Source organism: Falco naumanni, chromosome 17, assembly GCF_017639655.2.
Source record: "Falco naumanni isolate bFalNau1 chromosome 17, bFalNau1.pat, whole genome shotgun sequence".
NCBI lineage: Eukaryota > Metazoa > Chordata > Aves > Falconiformes > Falconidae > Falco > Falco naumanni.
Genome location: NC_054070.1, coordinates 4,076,462 through 4,099,078, shown reverse-complemented (window position 1 = coordinate 4,099,078; position 22,617 = coordinate 4,076,462). Strand labels below are relative to the sequence as shown.

The 22,617-nt window shown below is 57.0% G+C and overlaps 1 protein-coding gene across 2 annotated transcripts in view; it reads left to right on the top strand.

The window, feature by feature from the left end:
- Nucleotides 1–22,617, top strand: part of GRM4 (glutamate metabotropic receptor 4) — a 54,383-nt gene that overhangs the window by 7,571 nt on the left and 24,195 nt on the right. For both annotated transcript variants that reach the window (XM_040616835.1, XM_040616834.1), the window contains exons 2-3: nt 1,083–1,865; nt 11,319–11,535. In XM_040616835.1, the coding sequence (XP_040472769.1) occupies nt 1,347–1,865; nt 11,319–11,535 (736 nt within the window). In that variant the 5' untranslated portion in view covers nt 1,083–1,346. The remainder of the gene's footprint in view (nt 1–1,082; nt 1,866–11,318; nt 11,536–22,617) is intronic.

Here is a 22,617-nt window from a genome sequence, read left to right as displayed (position 1 = left end):
GGGTGGACCCTCAGGGTGCTTGCCTAGGGCAGCCAGATAGCCAAACTCCCCGCGTGGCTCGGGCGAGACCTCGGTACCATCGATATTTGCTGCTGGAAGCTGTCGATAGCGGATGCTTGCGAGGAAGCAGCTGCTGGTTCGGAAATCAGTGGCCTGAAGGAAGAGCAGCAGGAGCAGCAATGCTTAGGGTAGCGATTCAGATCCGTGACGCTGGCTTTCGGCAGTGCCTGGATGTGTCGGCTCTTGCTTAAGATAGAAATCAGCTCCGAGCCCGCTTGGTTTGCAGTGCGGCGCTCGAGACGTGGGGACTCGTGGCAGGCGGTTGAAAAAGCTGTTAGGAAACAGCCCCCCGGTCCTTCGGCACCTCCTTGCTTTGGGCTCGGTGGTGCAGGGGATGGGGGATGCACGTGGCTCTGACCCCCACCAAGGGCATGAGCCTGGCAGACCTGGGAGGAGGCTTGGGAAGATCTTCAGTCTCGGCTGGCTTTGCTGGGGGCAGGAGCTCATGTCTGGCAGGGCCGTCGATGGGGACAAGGAAGGGGCAGGTGGGTGCAGCAGGGGGTGCTCCACTCAGTAGAGGGGGTGTTTAGAGAGCAGATTTCTCCCCACATCATCTTGGGGTCTAAATCAATCTCGGCTGCTTCGCTCCTGTGCCTGGCTGCGTCCTGGGGCAGGAAGGATGCTCTAGGGCAGGCAAGGGACCAGGGCTGTGGGTGCATGTGGAGTTTGCCCCCCTCTGAGCACTGTCTAGGAGCCTGTCCCACCCTGGCAGCTCCCTGAAGAGGGGGTGGGATGGGATGGGGTCCCAGGGTGTCACTCCAGCCCTGAGCCGGCCACTGACCTGGCCCTGCTCCTTTGGGCAGAGTGAGCCGGGGGCCCCTGCACCAACCCCCTGCCCAGATGCAGTCTGGGCTGAGCCAAAGCTGCTGGCATGAATCAAAAATCAAGTGAATCCCAGTTTTGCAGTAACCCCCAGTGCTAATTTCTGCCAGCATCCCTGATGAAAGCACGGAATAGCTGATGTCCTCTTCATGCTCCTGCTTAATTTTCTCTCTCCCTCCTGTTCCCCCCTCCCTCTTAAGGGCTCCGGAGGAAGGATTCGAAGCTTTGCTTGGGCTCACATCTCGGCTGCCGCCTCCTCTCCCTGGCATAGCCATGCAGACCGTGGCACCCTCCTGCAGCCCGGCTGCCCGCTGCTCCCTGGGGGCTGGCATCACCAGTGGGAGCTGCTGACGGTGCCGCGAGCGGGAGCCCACCGGGAACCATGCTGCCCGCCCGCGCCAGCCTGGCTCCCTGACCGCTGCCGGGATTTGGGCTGCGAGCTCTGCCCCATCACGGCTTTGGCGATGAGCGGGGGTTATTTTTGCATGGAGCGTCTGTCCTTCTGCCTCCTCCTGAGTGCCTGGAGCTGGGGGTGGGCGCCTGGGGGTGCCGCCAAGCCCAAGGGCCAGGGCTACCCACACATGAACTCCATCCGCATCGACGGGGACATCACGCTCGGGGGGCTCTTCCCCGTGCACGGCCGGGGCGTGGAGGGCAAAGCCTGCGGGGAGCTGAAGAAGGAGAAGGGCATCCATCGCCTGGAGGCCATGCTCTTCGCCCTGGACCGCATCAACAACGACCCCGATCTGCTCCCCAACATCACCCTGGGCGCCCGCATCCTGGACACGTGCTCACGGGACACGCACGCCCTGGAGCAGTCGCTGACCTTCGTGCAAGCCCTTATCGAGAAGGACAGCACCGAGGTGCGCTGCGTCAACGGCGGCCCCCCCATCATCACCAAACCAGAGCGCGTGGTTGGTGTCATCGGTGCCTCGGGCAGCTCCGTCTCCATCATGGTGGCCAACATCCTGCGGCTCTTCAAGGTAGGGTTTGACGAGGGTAAAAAGAACCGCCCGGCAGAACCACCGCGAGTGTTTTTGCAGTGTTTCTCCACGCGTGCCTCTTCCACGGCTGGGGGTAGGGAGGAGCTGGTGTCTTTAAAACCCTTCTCCTGCCTCTGCTGTGTTCCCTGGGATCCCTTCATCCATTCTCCTCCAGTGGTGACACTTTTAGCAGGAGGATTTTTCTCTCTTCTCCTCTGGTTTTGTGGTGAGGGGGGATGCTGATGCTCCTGGTGCCAGCGGGGCTGTGGGAGGGCGGTCGCCTGGCAGGGGATGGATGGGGAGGTGGGCTGAGTGTGAGTGTGGGGTGGGATAACGCAGGCTGGAAGGACTGTGGGGGGCTCATCCCACTGCCTGTGCCCACCAGGACCATCTCTGGGCTCAGACTGGGTTGCTCAGGGCTTGGTTTTGGTAGATCTTAAAAACTTCTGAGGCTGGAGGGGGTGCCGAGGATTTCTGGGGTGCAGCCCTGGCCTCCCTTCCTGGCTGGTACTTGAGGGGGCTTGGATGATCTGTGGGAGCAGTGTCACTGGGAGGGTCAGCCCGGGGGCCCCCTGCCCATCGTGCTCAGCACCCTGGGTGTAAAAAGTCACATAAAAGATGCCGGGCACCTCCCTGCTGTGGCTGTCACCTATAGACTGTCTCAGCTGCCTGCAACAGCTGAGAGTTGGGGGTGTTTCGGTATAGGTCCCCCTGACACAGGTTATGGGGGGTGGCTCGATAAGGGGGGGCGGGTTATACCCCCAAAACGTAAGGTCACGCCTGAGCCAAACAGCTGGGGAGCTGCAGGGTTGCCACGTCCACTGCTGGGATGGAGGCGGCTCTTGCTGATGGGCTGCGAGGGCGGCTGTGACCGCTCCGTGCTCCGGCCCAGGGGACATGGGCCAGGCTGGGGACACTTGTGCTGTGCCACTGGCCCCGGCTGCGTGGGGGGGAACAGGGGGCTCAGGGCTGCGGTGGGACACGGGCTCCCCCCGGCTCTCCCTACCAGCCGCAGGAAAGCCGAGGAGTTCATAATTACTCTCCCCTCACTGTGCATTTATTTATCTGCATCAACATCCCTGGGCTAGAGAGTGTTTGAACAAGAGTCCCCTCTGCAGCAAACGGCAGGGAGAAATAGAAATACTCTGCACACCCAGCAGCGGTGGGAGCCCCGTGCTGCCCCCGGAGTGGGGTCCCACCTCTTCCACCCCTCCCAGCACCCCGGAACCTCTCGGTTCTGCAGGATCGGGGCCGTTTTCCCTTTTTTCTTACTTTCCTCCTCCGCCAGCCCAGTACACTGAGAGCGCTGGGTGCCCTCTTGGGAGGGCTGGAAGCTGTTAGCGAAGACGGAAAAACCAGATCGCTGATGGAGTTTGATTTTTCTGGGTCCCTTTTTTTAAAACGTGTTAATGTTCCAGGCGACGAGTGAGAAGGCTATTCAATAATTAAAATAATATAAATTAGAGGGAGCGGGAGGAACTTAAAAGCTATTTGCCGAGACAAAAAAGATTGAATGCTTGCTTGGGAGAGGAGGAGGGAGGCGACAGGCAGTGGGAAAGGAGGAAGGAGACTGACAGTTGGAGGAGTGGGGATATGGGGATACCTACATCCTTTCTAGATTATGATGGTTTTTTTCCCCCCTTCTCATCCAGTTTTGCTCCCTGGGCAAAGCAGCTGTGACCTGTGCAGGGAGGATGTCACTGAGCTCAAATGCACCCACGCCGCAGCCTTGCAGCCAGGCACCAGTGCCGCTGGTGGCTCGGTGAGGGCACGTCCAGAGCCCTGGGGGTCCCCAGCAACTTTAAAACCCAGAGTTGATCTCAGCCCAGCGTGACAGTGTGGAAATGCAAGTCGATGGACAGGCAGGTAGAGGATGGAGACTTCAAACCCCCCCGGGTAGGGGGATGCAGGGCGACCTCAACCATTCCTAGACAGCAGCGAATCTCTGGGGGATGGGGTGTGCATGCAGGTGGGCGCACCCCCGGCCGTTCCCAGAGCAGGGACATCATTCCCATGGGATGTGTGGTCTCACCTCACCTTGCTGGGCCCAGCCACATTGCTGCAGCAGCAGGGGCTCGGGGATTCCGGGGTCTCTTCCCCCCTGCCATGACCTGAGAGCTGCTGCTGCTCTTTGTTATTCAAATAGTGGGTTTATGGCAGGGACATGCTTAAAATGAAAATAAGGCAACTTCCATTTCACGCTGCCGCTGACCTTTAAGCACGGGTGACTCCACTCTGAGGTTCAGCAAAGCATTTGCCTTCCCGGGTGTCGCTGCACAGGCAGTTGCCTTTGCCTGTTCCCTGGGGAATGATGCTCACTGGAGCTCTGGCTCCTGCTGTGGCCTCTTGGCACGAGGTGAGTCCTACTCACATCCCCCTCGAGTACTGCTCACATCCCCCTCCGAGTACTGCTCCAAGTACTGCTCACATCCCCCTCCGAGTACTGCTCACATCCCCCTCGAGGTACTGCTCACATCCCCCTCCGAGTACTGCTCCGAGTACTGCTCACATCCCCCTCCGAGTACTGCTCACATCCCCCTCCGAGTACTGCTCTGAGTACTGCTCACATCCCCCTCCGAGTACTACTCACATCCCCCTCCGAGTACTGCTCTGAGTACTGCTCACATCCCCCTCCGAGTACTGCTCTGAGTACTGCTCACATCCCCCTCCGAGTACTGCTCCGAGTACTGCTCACATCCCCCTCGAGGTACTGCTCACATCCCCCTCTAGTACTGCTCACATCCCCCTCCGAGTACTGCTCTGAGTACTGCTCACATCCCCCTCCGAGTACTGCTCCGAGTACTGCTCACATCCCCCTCGAGGTACTGCTCACATCCCCCTCTAGTACTGCTCACATCCCCCTCCGAGTACTGCTCTGAGTACTGCTCACATCCCCCTCCGAGTACTGCTCTGAGTACTGCTCACATCCCCCTCCGAGTACTGCTCACATCCCCCTCTAGTACTGCTCACATCCCCCTCCGTGTTCCCTGGCGAGGGGACGCTGATGGAAGTGCTGGGAGCCAAACTGGTGCAACCTGCTCCCGATGCTGGGGGGAGCACTGGAACGCCTGCCCTGGCTGGGGGTCGGTGCCCCCTCCCCGTGGGCAGCTGGTGGGGGGGAATCAGGGCGGCATTTCAAGTGCCCTCCAAGTACTTTGATTTTTTTTTAAATTGCTGAAGTGATTCTCCTGGAGGGTTGTAGCACATCCAGACACAAAATCAATTGGAAAGTCCAACCAGGCAAGGAGCAAACAGCATCCCCCCCCAACCCGCCCCTGGATGTGCGCTCGCACCCCTGCACCCGTGGGGATGCAGGCAGGAGCCGTCCCCTCCCTTTGGTCACCCACATTTCAGCGATGGGTCCCCTCACCCCGCTCCAGCAGCAGTAGGTGGGTCACTGCAAGTCTGCATCCCACCCTGCAGGTGACAGCAGCCCCCCCAACTTGTCCCCAGGAGCTTGGAGCAGCCCCTTTACCTCTGGCCATGTGCACGGCAGAGGTGGTTGTTCCTGCCCCAGGATGATGCTGTCCCCCTCCGTGGTCCCTCGCCCCATCCCACGCTCCCCTCCCACGCATCTCTCCCTGCTCCCTTCCCATGCAGCCCACCGGCCCTTCCCCACCAGCGGTGAGCCTTGCCCCTCCCCGCCAGGGTTTTTGTTGCTCCTGTGCTACATAAATAAGTAACGTGTCCTTTTAGATGCCACTGCCTAATTAAAGCTGTACATCAGTGGAACAACTTGCAGATGCGGCATCCTCTGTCCAAGCTGGCTCCATCTCTCCTCGTAGCTCTGCCTGCAGAAAAAACCTTCCCCCAAATCCCCGGTCTCGGCTCCTTGCGATAGCATCTCTCTGGCGTCACTGCAAGAGCTTTCTGGCATGCTCCAGCTCCTTCCCACCCCTTTCTGCTAGCTTTCCAGCCCCAGCTCTACGTACTTTCTCCTGAACCACCACGGTGATGCTGGTGTAAAAGGAACCAGGTCTGTCCCCTGCAAATATGATCCCCAAAAAGCTGCGTCGGGGTCTGGGGTTGCATTTTTCAACCCCACCCAGAAAGAGCTGGGACGTGATGAAGCCTAAGTGCTCAGCCGGGGTGAGGAGCATCCTTGGCCAGGGGAAGGACTCAGCACACGCCGGACACTTTGAGGTGCTTGTTTTCTTTGTGGCAGCGAGTGCAGCAGCTCTTTTTAGCACAGGGGTATTGTACAGCATGAATAATTCACCTAACGGAGGACGATGCCAGTCGCGTGTGTGTGGCGGGAGCCAGGAGTGCTCAGCACCTGCAGGCACATGAGGTTTTGCTGCCTGGGGCTGGGTTGCTGCAGCTGGGGTGGTGGTGGTGTGTGTGCAGAGCTGGATTAGACCCCTGGTGCTGAGCCCCCCGGGTTTGTGTCTGCTCCCTGCAACGGGGGATGCCCCAAGGCTTTGGGGGCAGTGGGATGGGAGGGCTGCTGCATTCAGCACCACGCTTCCCCACTTAGTGGGTAAATAACCTTCATGAAGCCAGGAAGGTGGAAATCGGCTGGGGGACTCTGATTAATCACCCGCTCCTGCCACTTCATTTCCTTGTTCTTCACTGGGTTTATTAAAACAAATTGCAGCTGCCTGGTTCCCCCAAGCTGCCCTGGCCCCGCAGCCCCAAGCTGTGTCCCTGGGCTGGGCGAGGAGGAGCGGGAGGCTGAAGGCAGGGGGACCGCACTTTCGGCCAGGAGCATCCCGAAGGGCAGCATCCATGGCTGTCTGCACCCCATGCTTGGGATGGGAGCTGGGGTTTGTTTTGGAAAAAGGGATGCAACCACCCTTTGGCAGCACCGGCGTTATCCACTGGAGCTGCCTCCCCAGTGCAGGAAGCCTGGTCTGTGGGCAATTAAGAAAAAGTTTTCTTTCTCATCACTGGTTTTCCATCTGCCGCCAGCACCCCCAGCTGAGCCGTCTCCTTTCGGCATCAGCCGGTGCCAGGGCTGGCCGGGAGAGCCTCCCGCAGCTGCCGTGCTTCCCGGTGCTTTATTTTTTGACAAGAGCCAGATTTATTGAAGGAGACCGAGCAGCCCGTGCGTGGCCGGTGTCAGCCCCGGCGCTGGAGCTGCCTGATTTAGATGCTCGGTTGAACAGGTCACGACAAAGGAGCGGGCAGGTCGGGGAGTCTGTGCTCCCTACCCTGAGCTATGTCCTCTCAGGAGTGGCTTCATCCTGGTGGCACCGGCGCTGGGAGATGGAGGAATCTGGTATCAGCTCTGTCTTGTGGCGGTGTGCCGTGGTCCCTGAGCGATCTGCCTGCCCTGTGCGTTAGGAGCAGCCCACCCCCACCCCCACCCTACATTTTCAGCTGGGGAAAGTGAGGCACGGAGAGCTGGTAAGCAGCCCAGGGTCTGTGGGATGCGGGAGCTTTATTGCTCTCCAAGGAGATGCTGAGGGCTGCTGAACCCTGCCTTGGCACTGGGCCTGATCCTGCAGCCCCGGGGAAGGGACAGTGGCACGGGGGCTGCAGCTCATTCTGTTCCGATGACAAAGTCTGACCATCCCCACTCAGCCCCCTCGCTCCTCCAGCCCCTGCGGTGCTTTACGCTCTCCCTAATTAAAAGCTGCTGTCCAAATGGCTCGATGATGGAAATTCTAATTAAATCAATTCCATCTTGTCGGTGAACCAGAGGTTTGCAGAAGATACGCATGAAATTAATAAGTGTGGTTAGGGAATTAGCTGCCTCTGACCCTGCTCCTGGTGTGGGGGGGTCGGTGCAGGAGCCCCTTCTCATGGGGGTGCTCCCAACTGGTGCGTGAGGCTCTGGCCACGCGATGGCCCATTTGTTTTTTGGTTCCTTCCCTCCTGGCTGCTCGGGCTGATGTTCAGATTGATGGTTTAAGCCGTGCTGAAATCGCCGCCTTTGCCTAATTCTCCCCAATCCAGAGGGATTCTGTCCACCGCTGTAGGAAAAATGGCCCACCAGCTCGGTGTTCGTGAAATCGGTATGAGATCCAGGTGCTTTGGCAGTGGGTTTGAGGTCGATCACACCAGCCCATTGACCTAAGGGGCTGGGAGGAGCAGGATGACACCCCCGACCGTGGCTCTCGCCTGCTCTCTTACCCTGAGGGGCACTTCTGCAGGCTGGGGGTGCTTCTGGATGATGCTGACCCTGTTTTTTGTTCTAAAAAAGGGAGGAAGGAGGTTTTACCCCCTGCTCTGGCATTACTCCTCACTCTTGATGGGACAAGGGAGTCTTGAGGTGCAGGAGGGCTGGTCCCACTGATTCCCCCCCGCCCCAGTATTTATCCCAGGCTGGAGATGAGCCAGAGAAGGTACCACTGGTGCCCAAATATGCAGCTGAGAGACATTCCCAGCTTTGGCCTCCCCGCTACATCCTTCTTCTTTCTAAGAACCCTGAATTCCCTGCCTGCATTTTGCTTTTACGGACCTAAAAGGACTTTTGTCTTTTATCTGAGAAAATAGCTGGTGCCAGGAGCTGGGCTATTGCAGACCAGGAGATCAAAAAGGCAAAGTGGGGGAAAAAAGGCAGAAGTCGTCTATGAAATGGTCGTTTGAGAACCAGTATTTTATTTTCACTTCCATCCAAGGCAGAGGAATAAGAGAAAAAAGCTCTTTCCATTTGTTTATTAAAATACAGCTTCCAGTTTATAGCCCGTAGATCAACAGGTAGTTTCTAGGCTTCATTTTCCAGCAGAGATTCCGGTGGGATGGGCAGCCTGGGGGTGAAAGCCAGATGTGCCCCAGCTGTCCGAGCTTGGATGGGATGCGTGGTGGAATGGGGGAACAGCTGGGAAGTCTCCATCACCAGTGCTCTGCTGAGGAGGCAGGGATCTGTTTAAACTAAACCACTTTGCAGAGAAGAAAAATCATTGAGAAAGGATCCTCTGGAAAGACAGGGTTGCATCCCTGCCCCCCAAAATCTCCTTTGACGTGGGCACTGCTGCTTTCCATGCCCACTTGACCTCATTGCATGGGTACGCTGCCTGCATCACCTCCATCCCAAGCCCCCGTGTCCATCCTTTGCCCGGCACCGCTGTAGCCAAGGCAGGAAGGATCCTGGCAAGGAGAGCAGGCGCGGAGCAGCCCCCCCCCCCCCCCCCCCCCCCCCCGCTTCCCTCCCCAGGATGAATGATTGCCAGACGAGCGCCTCACCTGCTGAGCAGAATTTTAATCGAGTCTCATGTACCGGCTCCTGGTCACAGATACCCAGCGAGCAGATCACAGCCCCTCGGAAAGGAGCACAAAGCAGATTGTCACACAGAGTAATCCTATTTGTGTCTTGATAAAGATTCCTTCCTCTCCCACTCCTCCTCCATCTCTCTTTTTTTTTTTTTTTTTTTCATCTTTTATTTTGCAGGTAGGTGGAAGGGTGGCTGCTCCTTTCTGGGGGCCTTTTAGCATTCAGGTGGAGTCGTGAGTTTATAACACTGGTATTGCATTTTAATAGAGAGAGAGACAGGAGTGGAAGAGGGGAAAATAACGGAGAAACAAAGGAGAAACTGTGCGGTGCAGCCTGGGAGCAGGAGCGGAGGAGAATGGAGGAGGTCCTGGGAGGGTTGGGAGACCTGGGAGGGTCCATGGGGTAACTCTGGTGCACATCTCCCCATCCTTGGGATGCTGCTACCCTGCTGGGCTCCCAGTAAGGTGGCTTGGTCTTATAACACCAACTAGGATTCCCACAGATCCCCCCCTCCAAACCTCTCCCTGTCCCCTCCAAGCCCACCCAGGTGTTTCTGCTGCTGGGATCTGGTTAATTGCTTAACGGGGACTGGTGATGGGTGAGGCCGAAGCTGATTTAGGCATCTGGCATCACCCAGGAGCCTGCTGAGCCCAGAGGATTACTGGGATCCCTTGCAGTCCCCTGTGGCTCTGGCAGCATTTGCGCTCCTGCAAGCTGCCATTACTGAATTATTCCTAAATGGATTAGCGGGAGCAGGAGAGGGGAGAAAACCCTCCGAGAGCCGGGGGCTGCTGCTCGGTGCCTGCTTGCCCCCAAGCCACGGGGTGGTTTGGGGTCGGCGATGCCCTGGGCTGTTCCTCCTCCGTTTGCTTGGTCCTGGCACTGAAGCAGCATCCGCAGGAAGGTGAGAGGGCAGCGGGTGGCCGGATCCTGCCACCGGCCGTGCCCGCCCCGGGTAGGGCTGTCGATGTCTCTGCTGTGCTGCTGCCCTGTGGCTCTGGGTGCATCCCGGCTGAATTTAACACCTTGCCCAGGTTTTGGGCTCTGCCAGCCCTTGCAATGTGTGGGGCTGCACCCTGGAGAGGTACCTGCTTGGGTGGGGGGGCAAGGGGGCGGTGGACGGGGTTGTCTGGGTGCTCGGTTTGCCTTTGGCAGGGAGCTTCAGGCTGGTGGGGAGAAACTGGGCTTGATAATTTAATAAGCCTTTTCCATCTTTAAGATAAATTAACATCTGTGGCATGTTTTGGAGATGTAAAGTGCTGTGTAAGTGTTAAGCATTGCATGATCCTGCGGTGCTAAATCATTCTAATGTACTGCGCGAGGTGCGGTGGCTCGGGTTAATTTAAAGGGCTTATTTATGGCTTGGGTGGACGGGACCTGGTGGGGTGGGGTGGGATCTGTCCTTCCTGGGGCAGGAACCCAAGGGGAGACCTTGGGAGTGCTGTCCAGGGCAGAAATAAGGTTTTCTCTTTGGCCTCTCCCATGTTGGGTACACTCGGATGTTCAGGCAACTGGGGATCCTGCTGGGTGTCCCTGAGCTTCAGGTGGTCCCCGAGCCCCGATGTCCCCAGGGGCTGAGCTAGCCTGCGTGGCCAAGGGTTGGAACCGGCTTTCCCTGCGTGGTGCTGGTCCCCTTTGCCCAGGCAGCACCCAGAGGTACCCACAGCTCTCGTGCTGGCTGGCACCCACGGAGCACGGAGGGGAGGTCAAAGCAAGCAGGGAGGCGTGGTACATGCAGCAATGAAAGCTTGGGATGCTCTGAACCTCTCCTTGCAATGCCCGGGACTGCCCAGCTCCTTGGTGGACCTTGAAGGGACTTGTTGGTGTCTGCTCTGCCCTGGGGCTGGGCTCTGTTCTTCCTTGGGAGATCCTGGAGTCCTTCTGACCTGCTGGGCAGATCCTGGAGTCCTTTTGACCTGCTGGCCTCTGTGTGGGCTGGACTGGAGGGTGCAGAGATGTGTGTCTTGGCATGGGTTAGGGTGGTTTTGTGTCTCCTGTGCCCAATTATGCATGGAAGTTACTGGATCAAAGCCTTTGGGTTTCCACCAAGACCCAGTAGAGCTGATCACCCACCACTTCATAGTCTTCCTCCATAAGGTGCTGGTCTTGGGTGCTGTGGAGCATCCCATGCCTGTCTAGTGGCACATGCTCCCACCTACCCGGTGGTCTTCCTTGATTTCCACCCCTTCCTTCTCCACAGCAGGGCTTTGGGAGCATGGGCAAGGTGAGGGCATTGCAGTGGGGTGAAGATCACCTCTTTCTCCTGATGCTTTGTCTTGCCCCCTCCACCCCAGATCCCCCAGATCAGCTACGCCTCCACCGCGCCGGACCTGAGCGACAACAGCCGCTATGACTTCTTCTCCCGCGTCGTCCCGTCTGACACCTACCAGGCTCAAGCCATGGTAGACATCGTCAAAGCCCTTAAGTGGAACTACGTCTCCACCTTGGCCTCCGAGGGCAGCTATGGTGAGAGCGGTGTGGAAGCTTTCATCCAGAAGTCCAGGGAGGATGGTGAGTAGGTTTCTCCTGGGATGGGAGCTTGGTGTGGGCTTTGGAGCAGCTGGGGCTGGAGGAGAAAAGGCAACGGCTGGGGATGGGTGGATGCATCTGGTGGGCTTCTCGGCTTGAGCTGCGATGTGGTTGTGGCGCACGAGCAGGGCTAGGTGGCATGGTTCTGGGGACAACCCTGCGGCAGTGTGGGTTTTGGGGCTGCCCTGCTGATTGCAAGGACAATGTGGTGGCCAGCAAGGATCCAAACTCTCCAGCAAGGATCGGGACCAGCAATCCCAAGCTGCCTCCACTCTGCAGGGCAGGCTGCTTTATTGCTGCTGGCTCTTTTTGGAAAACATCTCGAGATCCCCTTCCCTGTTTGCCAGGAGACCTCAGATCTGCTGAGCTTCCTCCACGGCTGAGCCACGGTGCTGGGCGCGTTCCAGAAGAAAAGGCTTTTACAAATACTCCCAGGTTTTAACAGAAAATAAAGTTGGCATCACCGCGTGCTTTGCCCAATTTTAGTGGAATTATCCTCGAGGGCAGGTGCTTTAATTTGTCTATAGGCTTTGGACAGGCGGAAAGTCTGTGCTCAGCAAAACTCTTTGGGAGGATTTGTCTGGAGTCAGAAAGATTTTGCTGACAGGAGCACTGGGATGCTTAGGGGGGATTAGCAGCCTTGGGAATGGCAGAGGAGCTTGTGGGTACCCGCCGGTGGCCGAGTATCAACCCTGGATGGGCTGGGCTGGGTGAGGAGCCCTGGGGATCGCTGTTATGGGTGCTATCACCATGAGTGCAGAGCCACCCTGAGACCCCACGGAGTGACCGGCACAGCACCGGGGTCCCTCCTGGCTCCGGCATCATCACTTCACCTCCACAGCATCGTGTGCACGGGGTGGGCTGGGAGCTAAAGAGTGTTTTCCGAGGCAGTTAAAACCCTGCAGTGCACAGGCTGCTGCCTATTACTGGCTTAACTGTATCTGAATGGCACATTAAGTTCTGGCAAAATCGGTGGGACACCAGCCTATCTGGAGCTAGTCAAACTGTGTTACGGCCTTATAAATGGATAAAGGGAATAAAAACTTCTAGGTGACGAGCTCCTAATCAAAGCCCTATAAATAGGAACAGCGTTAATTCTGTCTTGCGTGCACGCCCTGGCACTGGGAACCGGCTGTGCTTTTAATATGCAGAGAAACCCATCTGGGGATTCAACCTGGAAACTGCTCTTCAGGATTTTAACTTGAAAAGCAGAATATTTTTACGGGGTTGTGGTTGAGCAAGAAGGAGCATGTGGGGATGCTTCGGAACAGGCGGGTGCGATGCTCGTGCCCTGGGATGGGGATGCAGGTGTGAGCAGTGCTGGGGTGCCCACGCCGAGCTGGGGTTGTGTCCGCGCAGTCGGGTGTGACGGCGAGTTGCTGCAGGGGATGATACGTGGATCCGCAGATGCAAAGGTGCCGTGGGGGGTGCGTGGGTCCAGGGGTGCCCTGCAGGGTGGGGTGCCCCATGGAAGGGCTGTGAGCAAAGGGCTGCCCTTATGGCGATGTTAACAGCTCCCAGGGTTTGTAAATGCAAACAGCAGCCCCAGCTGGTTAGTGCTGATAATGAGATTCTCATCTGACTATAGGAGCAATAAGGGAAAGCAGCCTTTTTTGGGGGAGCTGGGGGCATTTTTGCATTATTTCCAGCATTTTTTCCACCCAAAAAAAGGGAGTTTCCATGCCCACCTTGGGCCGGCAGAATCTGCCCAGCGAGATGCCCAGGGCAGGGCTGATGGGACTGCTGGGTGACACGGCGGGGGGGGGGGGGTGGGGGGGGTGGGGGGGTGACAGGGTGAAGCAGCTTCGTTAGCCTGTGCCTGGCTCTGTTGTGCCCTTATCCTGCAGCAAGCAGGGCTGGAGGATGCTCTGCGTCTGCTCCAGCACCCATGGTGCTGCTCCCTGGGGTGCTGGGCTGCACAGGGCTGGGGTGAGAGGGCTGGGGCACAGGCAGGATTGGAAGCCACGCTCCTCCTCCATTAAGCACCAGTAAGGAGCGGTGGTTGTGACTGGTGGCCCTACTGCAGCGCGAGCACTTCTTCTCTCGGATACCTGTGGTTACCGCGAATTCTTATAACCAGATGGTTAACGATATGACAGTGTAATTGCAGAGTAAACAAGTGTACACGGAGTCGAAATGCACGTGTATTAATCTGGGGCTGAGGCAGTCCTGTAATTTGTGTATCCACGTAACCCAACGATTATGTGCATTAGTGATAATTTAGTTATCAAAAAGCATAATTCCACTGTAATTGCAGTATAACAGCGGCGTAAGTGCAGCCTGTGTGTTATCAGCAGTAATGCCACGCCGCAGGAATACGTTTATTTAGAAGAGCCATCGTTTATCAGCCGGAGTCAGGGCGCCGGGGCAGCAGCTCTCGCTTGGGTGGGCTCCAAGCTGCTTCCCAAAGCATCTCCCCCGGGAAGGAGCACCGGGGGTCTCACCCTCACTGCTTTGCCCATGGAAGAGGGCTCCGTGGCTGTGAATAATGGTGAGGTTGGACCAAGAACATGCTTTTTCTTTTTTTTTTTTTTTTTTTTTTAAATTTTATTTTTATTTGAAGATCTCCCAGTCTTGCCCCCTGTGGTGGCAACTGCAAGGGTGGAGGAGGAGCTGGGCTGCACCTGCTTCATTTCTCTGTCCTCCCCCCTAAAGATGGCTCTGCTGACACTAAATACCTTTACACCAGCACAGAGCCACTAGGAGCAGGTGAAGAATCTGGCCTCTCCTTTATAGCCTGTTTGTATATGCCTGGCACTCATTTGCATTTCTCCAGCAGCATGAAGGGTCCTGCGATTTATTGCTGCTTCAAGGTGCCTCCAGCATGTCAAAGTGATGTAAAAGGGCTGTCGGTTGACTGAGGATCTGGCCTCTGCCGAGGGCTTGCCAGCAGTTTGTCAAGCGATGGAGTTTACCTGGTCGGGGGTATTTATGCTGGGAGAAAGAGCCCTGCAGGAGGGAGAGCGGCGGGGGCAGCGCAGGGGGTCTCTGACCCGACCCGGGGATCAGGGTGAGCATCTCCCGCTCTCCTCCTGAACTCGCTCTCCTTCATTTTTCATGCCAAGCCTGAGCCTTCAGAGTCAGTTTTTATTTCCATCAGGCAATAATGCTCATTGCTGTAGTTAGCAGTTAGCATTCAAGCTGTTTGCTTTCTGATGCATTATCAACTTGACCTTCAGTTTCAATTTTTAGCAAAGCCTCATGCTAAAGCCCTCGCTGTCGCAGTGGAAAGTGTTTTTGCTCGAGGCACAAACCCACTCCCTCCGCTGGCGGGGAGGGAAGGATCTCACCCCGGGGACAGGTTATTCCTGCAGCCAAGGCTGGCCCTGGGTTACCAAGACATACTGGCACGTCTTATATATTGCAATTATTCTGGCAATTATGCTGTTGGCCCCTGGTGATTGCTGGTGGTTGCACCGATGACCAGCTGGTCCTTATTTAGTAGAATGATTTTTTTTTTTTTTTTTGGTGCTAGCATTGTAGAGGTGTTCAGCCTGCAAAGGGTGAATTTCCTTTGGCCATTTTAAAGTGTTTTCAGTGCTTCCCTCAAAGCATCCTGCTCCTCCAAAGCATCCTGCAAAGGCAGTGGATGTCAGCTGTATTTACGCTGGGCACCAGCGCAAGGCAGGGCCAGCACTGGGGTGTCTCCAGTGTCCCCACCTCCCACCCCTGGTGTACAGCATCATCCCCTGACCCCAATCCGTGGCATTGTTGGGGTGGACGGGCAGACCCGTCAGCAGCCCTTTGGTTCTGGGTGTGCTGACATCTCTACTGTTGCCGAGCTCTTGGAAATGAAGTATTAGATTTATGTTTATGTAATTTAGCTGGTGAGCGCAGCATGTTATGCCATGCGTCGTAATGTGCAGCGCTCGGTTTTGTGAAGAGGGTAATATTTCCAGCCAAACGCAAGACTCCTTAGTCATGTGTCTGGATCAATTTTACACTGTCATTTCCCCCCTCTGCTGTTTTATCCTTCGCTGAGTTTTCTATATTTTTTAGTGAGGAGGCTGATATGTATTTGTGATGCATTTGTTCATCCCCATGTGACATTCATGGCTGTCTCCTTCTGGTTTCAGCCGGGTTCATTACTTTTGGTTGATGTGTCAGGATGTTGCACCCAAAAAGCTGCTCCCAAATAAGCAAAAATAGGCTGTGTCCTTATGGCAGATCTGTATGTGCAATCCTGGATGTGGCTAATCCTGGTTATTCGCTGGTTTTGGGGAGTGCCTTTGTTCTGGGTCCTGTGGATGTTGTCCCCAGCTGGGATGGATGGGAGGATGATGCTGGTGGGGCCCTGTCCCTGGAGTTCCCTCCCCAGCCGAGTGGGCAGGAGTTCAAACGAGTGACCTTCAGCCCTGTGGCAGCGAGGTGTGATGAGCTGTAAGGCAGAGCAGGGCTGGTGATCCAGCTCCCTTTCATCCCTGAGGACGGCTGTTCTTGTGCAGTCAGCACTCAATTACCGCGGCTCACCGGAGGGCTCTTATTTGCTGCCGGCGTCTCGGTTACCCAGCCAAATCGTCCCATCCAGCAGCCAGCGCAGAGCTGGATGGTTTTTTTTTGTGGCATGATGCCATGAGCCCAAAGGGTCCCTGCTCTGCGGGAAGGCTGGCTTTTGGGTCAGTCTTTTCCTGTGGGTGTTTTCTGGCTGATAACACCAAGGCTGGTGGCATCTCTGGCCCCTCCGGGGCTCAAACGGAGCATCCCTGAGAAGTCCTTTCATAGCGTGGCTCATGAAGGGTCACCAGCATGCTTATACTCACCCCCTGAGCTTCTGTGCTGGACTGTATCATCCCACCCTCTGCCCAAAAATTACCCCCAGCTCTCACTGATGCAATGCCTTCATGCAGGACAGGGCAGCTGGAGAGACAGGTCTGGCCACCGAGGCTCTGCTGCCATCATTGCTTTGGGTCCTGCAACTCTCGCAGGCTCCTTGGAGGCAGAAACCATGTTTCCCGAGTTATTTTCCTGTTCTTTCCCCCCCACTGCTTCTTTTCTTTTTGCTATTGTCAGTGCTGTGTACCCCAATACAGCCTGAAGGGAGCTGTGCCTCAGTTTCCCCACCTAAAAACCTTCCCTGCCCTTGAGCTGTTTGCTGGTGGCTGCAAAGTGTCCAGCAGGCTGAGACTGGGGAGAGCCAGAGCCGGACTGGGACTACTGGGCACCGCTGCCTGGAAAAACACACGCTCCAGGCCTGGATGCCTTTGCTGGCCGAAATCTGCCTGTAAATAACGCTGCCCTCACCTCTTCCCTCTGCTCCTTGTTTTGACATCTTGGTGGGAGCGGGGAGGGAGGGGAGTAGGGCCGGGTGAAGAGGAGCTATTAGTTGTGGTCGAGGCTGGTGTGCGGGCTCTGGCTCGCAGCCCAAAGCTGGGTTATGGAGGCAGCTCGAGTCGATATGTTGCTTGTGAATATTTTTGATGTGTGTTGTGGGTGCCCACAGGCTGGCGACCCCGGCTGCTTTGTGCCAGTGCCAGTGGTGAGGTCTGGGTGAGATGGGAGATGCAGCCGGGGGGGTCAGTGAAGCGGGGAGCCTGGGTGTTTTCTGTGGTGTGGGCTTGGGTTAGGAGCGCTGAGCTGAATTATTATGATAAATGAAGGGAAAAACTGTCTTTGCTTTCAGGACTCACCTGGCACTTCAAGCCCCGGCTCCTGGAGCTGCGTGATGGGTGGGGGGCTCTGCTGCAGGCAGTGAACTCCAGCCTCTGACTGCAGAGCGATGCTCCCTGTGCACAGCAGGAGATGGGGGAAAGACTGCAAAATCCTGCTAGAAACCTCCCCAAAAATCCCAGAGCGTCCTGGCTCTTCTCAGTTCAGTGCTGCAGTAGGGTGAGGGGGAAGGAGATGCAGCTCGCTCACAGAGGGGCTGCAGGAGCTGGGGGGGCTTGACTCACCGAGTCCCTGATGAGGTCTTTGGCGTAAGAGCTTTCCCGTGGACACAGACCGTGGTGCTGTTACTTACTTGCATGAGGAACCTGAATTTTCTGCTCCCCAGTGCCCTACCCAGGGCCCTAGGCTTGAGCTGAAGACTTGCTTTTTTTTCTTCTTTTCTTTTCCCCATTGCAAATTCATTAATTGCCGATTTAGCCCAGCAATGTAGGCAGTTGAAAAGCAGGCTCAAATTGCTCGGATTGATAATGCCTGATGAGATTTCAAAACACTGAAGAGCAGCGTTTGAGCCTGTTCCAGGGATGAGGTAGGCGGCAAGTGCCGGGAGCCTCTGGTGATGGGGATGCATGGTGCAGAGCTCAGGACACACAAGGAGGGACCCACCATCCCCAAAGTGGGACCAGGCTGAAAAAACTTGGGGGTTGGGGGGCTGCTGTCACTCCCTGCTTTGCATTGCCAGGAGGGAAGGGGTGAGATGCCCACCTTGCAGTGATGTGCAGAAGTTTACAAGTTGAGAATCTGGCTGCACCAGGGGGATGCGCTGGGGCTGGTTTGGGGTGACAAAGGTGGGTCAGTGTCCCCAAGCACACCTGAGCTGATAGCGGAGGTGCTTTGCCAGCAGTGGGACTGGGACTGCAGCCACCATGCGGGATAATCTGGGTATGGCTGTCATTAGGGCTCTGCCGCAGCAAAGGTGAGATCACACCGTGGGTGGTGGGACCGGGGTGGGCTCGCCGGTGCTGCTGTTGTCCCTTAGCTCATGCCGTGGCGTTGGGCTGTTCCCTCATCACACCACGCTCCCCAGCTGGCCTGTCCGTGCGTGGGTGCCATGGGATGTAGGGAGCGTTCCCCAACCTGCAGAGGCGCATGCTGCTGCAGTGTTGAGGGTGGGTGGGTGGGTGGATGGAGGATGGAAGCCCCTGCCCGGTGCAGGGCATCCCGTGCTCTGTGGTTTGACTGAAGTGTACCAGGCTCACGGTGGTGCAGGAGCTTTGCTCCAGGAGGGCAAAGAGCCGTGTCCCTAATGACTTCTCCTCTACTGAGTTGGTTCCTGGAGGCTTTGAAGTGACATGAATAATGAATCCCAGGGCAGGGGAGCAGCCTGCCGCTTGCCAATTAAGACTCTGGGCTTTGGAATCTTATTTAAATGGCTGGGATTAGGCAGGCCAGGAGCATGGAGGGAGCCGTGCAGGTGCTGCACGCAGACGGCCACCGTTGCTGAGTTGTGCAGAGCCTGGACCCCTCCTCGGGGTGCCTGGGGCTGCTTGGGGAGCACGTGGTGGTGCGGGGGACATGGGTGTTGCCGTTCCCAGCACGGTTGAGCCAAGCCCCCCTTCTCTACGTGCCATGCCTGTGCTTGCCCAGCACTTGGCAGCTGCCGGCTCGGTGGGGAGCCCCAGCAGAGTGCTCCCTGATTGATGGTGTACGTTAGCAGCAGCAAAAGCTTATTAGCTACCTGCAATCAAGAGGGTGCTTCCCAGAGCAGCTGCGCTCCCACCGAGCCCGTAATGGTGGAGATTAAACCCTGACCTGTGTTTGACAACATGCGTTAACCCCACCTTAATGAGGAGAGTCCCTGCGGCCCCCGGCGAGCTGCGGGGATGCTGGAGGAGGCTGAGATCTCACTGGGCTGGGGGTGATGCCGGTGGGAGGGATGCGGCCGCGTGCTTGAGGATGGTGCAGGCAGCAGGTTGCTCCTGGGGGGCTTTGCCCTGCCCTGGGTCGGGGGGGATACACTCACAGGCAAGCCACGCACGGTGGGGATGGGTGCATGGGGCTGGTGGGTGGCACTGGGTGCAGACCCTCGTGGTTTTGCTCCTGGGGCCACCTTGGGGTGGCACTTGGGTGCAGGCGCATCCCTGGCCCTGTGGCAGGAGGGTGGGTTGTTTGCTGGACAACGAGCCCCGCGGCAAATCCTTCCCTTGGCAGAGCTGCTCTCGCGGCGTGTCCCTGTTTTGCGTGGGAGATTTTTCCCTCTTGCCCTGCGCTGGGACCTGTCTGGGTGAGATGGGGCAGCCGCTGCTTATTAACCAGGGTGGGCTTGTTACAGCAAGCTCCGGCAGGCAGCAGAGAAAGAGCTGCAAGTGCAGTGCCAGACACGCTTGGCCACCTCCTGTAATTACGTCCCCACCATTTCACTTTCCCTGTCGGTCTCCGCTTCCGTGGATGCGGGCTGCTGAATATTGCATCCTTGGCTCTTCCTAGCAGCCTCCCTGCGAAGCTGCTGGCTCTGTCATCATGGGGCTGGGCTGCCACCGCTGCGGGAGCTCCGGTGGTGCTCTGGGTGCTCCCAGGCCCTGAGGCTGCAGCTCTGGGTGCCTGGTTGCTTCCCCAGCCCACAGGGGATTTGGGAATGGGCTCAGGTTGGGTTTTTCAAGGCTGTTTCTTGCTGCAAGCGCCCTGCATCCTGCGCTGCCATCTGTCAGTGATGGCACGCACGGGACCGCGTCTGAGCATCCTTAAACTGGGCCTCCAGCAGCTGGTTGTGAGATGTTGCCCTGATCCTGGAGGCTCTCCTCGCTGTTCCTACTCCTCTTTGGTCCTTTCACAAAGCTGGGGGAGGAAAGGCGTCCCTGTACCTTGCCTCCTGCTTTCTCCCAGAGTCAGACTTTGGCCTGAGTTGGGAAGCGATGCTGTGCTGTCCTGCTGGAGGAGGGAGAGTGGCCACCTCCTCCCCATGGCCACCGCCACCTCGCTTTGATTTCTTGCTTTAAAGGAGTGTTTTGACTAAATGGATTTTTGTGCGGAAGACGGTAGGAGCATCACTTGGCAAATCCCCCTTCCTGCTGTGGCGCCTGGGGTCCATGAATAATGCAGGCGCTGAGAGCCTGGGCTGCTGGAGGTGAGCAGGGCTGCCCCGAAACGCACAGCTCTGCCTGCCCCACCCCCGACCCCTTTGACCCCTTTTTTCCATTATTAAGAAGATTTCATGAATTAAGAAGATAAAAATGTTAAGTGGTGTTGTCAGCATCAGTCCGTGGGGCTGGAGGAGGGCGCTGGGGGAATGGGGGGCTCCCAGACCCCCCCGGGGGCTTTCACCCAGGCTGGTTTTGTGTTATTTTTGAGCTTGGAGATCCCTGATGAGCTGTAGCAAACCTTAGGGCCCAGGCCTGGCAGCCAGGGTTTGCAGACATCTGTGTTCATCCTTGGGGCAGTTTTCTCCCAGCATCCAGCCACTTTTTTGGGGCCCCATCCCCACTTTCCCACTGGCCTGGCCACGTCCCCCCTCACGTACTCGGTGCTCTCCAGCCAGTGCATTAATAAAGTCCTCATTACATCCTAATTGCCTGTATCCCTTTTTTGTTACATTCCTCGTTAGTTTGATTTAACAGAGCTGCCGAGCAGCTTGGTCATTTCTGAATTGCCATTGATTTAGTATCTTTTCTTATTTATTTACGGGCCCATCTCCTCTGCCACCCGCTCTCGCCACGTGTAGGAGGAGGTGGTCCCTGCTCCAAGTTTGCCCAAGGCCATTTGCAAGTGCCACCACAATCCTGGGGATGCTCAAAGCCCCTGCAAGGAGAATAAAACCCTCGTGGAGGGCCCCAGGGCAAAGCCTTGCTGCTGTGCCAGGAAAGCCTGGGAGCTGGCTCGGCTCTGGCTGTACTGGGAAGGGGCTGGTGCTGCAGCTGCCACGTGCACACCTGGACCCGCCGTGTCCCTGTGTTGCACACTCGTGGTGCGCATGTGTTCAGGGGCACGTGTCGCGGTGGGATGTGTCACAGCGTGTGTCTTCTTGCACGAGCCTGGAGCAGAGGAGCCTGGCTGTGTTGGTGGCTGGTGGCACACGGGTGTGCGCTTGTGTCAGCCCCGAGCTGTCACTTGCACGTGCACGCACCTGCCCGACTGCGCCGGGGCTTTTGGAAAGGGTCTTGTGTTTGCAAACTGCTGCTTTTGTTGGATTTTCTCCTTTTATTGCCATGGAAACTGTAATTAAGCTGCACCAGCTCCTTAGTTGTCACCTCTGGTGGCACAGCCGGTGCCACGCTGGCCTGGCCGGGGACTTGGTGGTGACCGGGGCTGAGTGTCCCCCAGCCAGGGATGCGCTCGTCCTGCCGGCACTGCCTGCTGCTGCCCGTCTCGCCTGGCTGATCTGTCTGTCCGGGAGTCTGTTTATCCAACTCCCTCCTCTCCATCCATCTGGCTCCCCATATGGAAAACACACAGCAAATTGGCCCAATTTCTTAGAATAGGAAAAAAAAGAAAAGCCCAACCTAACACCCCCCCCCCTCCCCCCTGTGCCGGGGCTGGGCGATGGTCCCCCGGCCAGTGGAGATTTGCTGGGGGATGCTGTTATCCCCATCCCTGCAGCCTCCCTTGCTGGATGCTCAGCACCCATCAGATCCCCCCCCTCTCTCTGCATTTGACTGCAAGGGGGCCAAGTTACTCCAGCTTTACTCCAGCCCTGTGGGAGGGAGCAATCCCTCTGCCTCGGAGCCTGTCCCCATCCCATCCTCCCCCTGCTCCTCTCCAGGGCCTTATGCTGGGAAATCTCTCCCTGCCACCATGTGCTAATTACTCTGACCTTTGCTTAAGCGGGCATCTTTTAATGACAGGCGAGGTATCAGCCGTGTCATTTACTATGCAAATTGAGACCATCAATTACATTCAGAAGGTCCCACAATGTTTAATTTTCGCTCCCATCTCTCTTTTTATTGGCATTTGCAAAAATGCAGGAGCAGGAGGGCTCTGGCTTTTCGGAGCTGGAGGCTGGGAGCCCAGCAGCTATGTGTGGGGACTCTTCCAATTGCCAGATTCCCCTTGTCTCTTTTAATTTTAATTAGCTGCTTTTGCAATCACTCTGTGGAAAGCTGGGCTGGGAGCTCGGCTGGTGCTGCAGGGATGGGAATAAAACCCTTTGCAGAGCCAGGCTGCTGTGTTGGGGGCGAAGGGCTGGTGCTGGGGCTGCAGCCCATCATCTCCTCTTCCTGTGGGCTGTTTGTGCCAGTATTTGACCACTGTGTGCGCAGAGCCCTTTGCAAAACCCAGTCCTGGGCTGGGGAGGGACTGGTGCCTGGAGCTGGCTGGAAAACCCTCTCTGAGCCACCGGGATGGGACCCTGTGTCTGTTGGGGGGATGGAGGGTGATGTGGTTGTGGCTTGAGGTGACAGGTACTTGGAGGAGTGGGTGGAAGGCAGAGAAGAGCTATGGAGATCCGGGATGGGAGGGAAGGTGGCA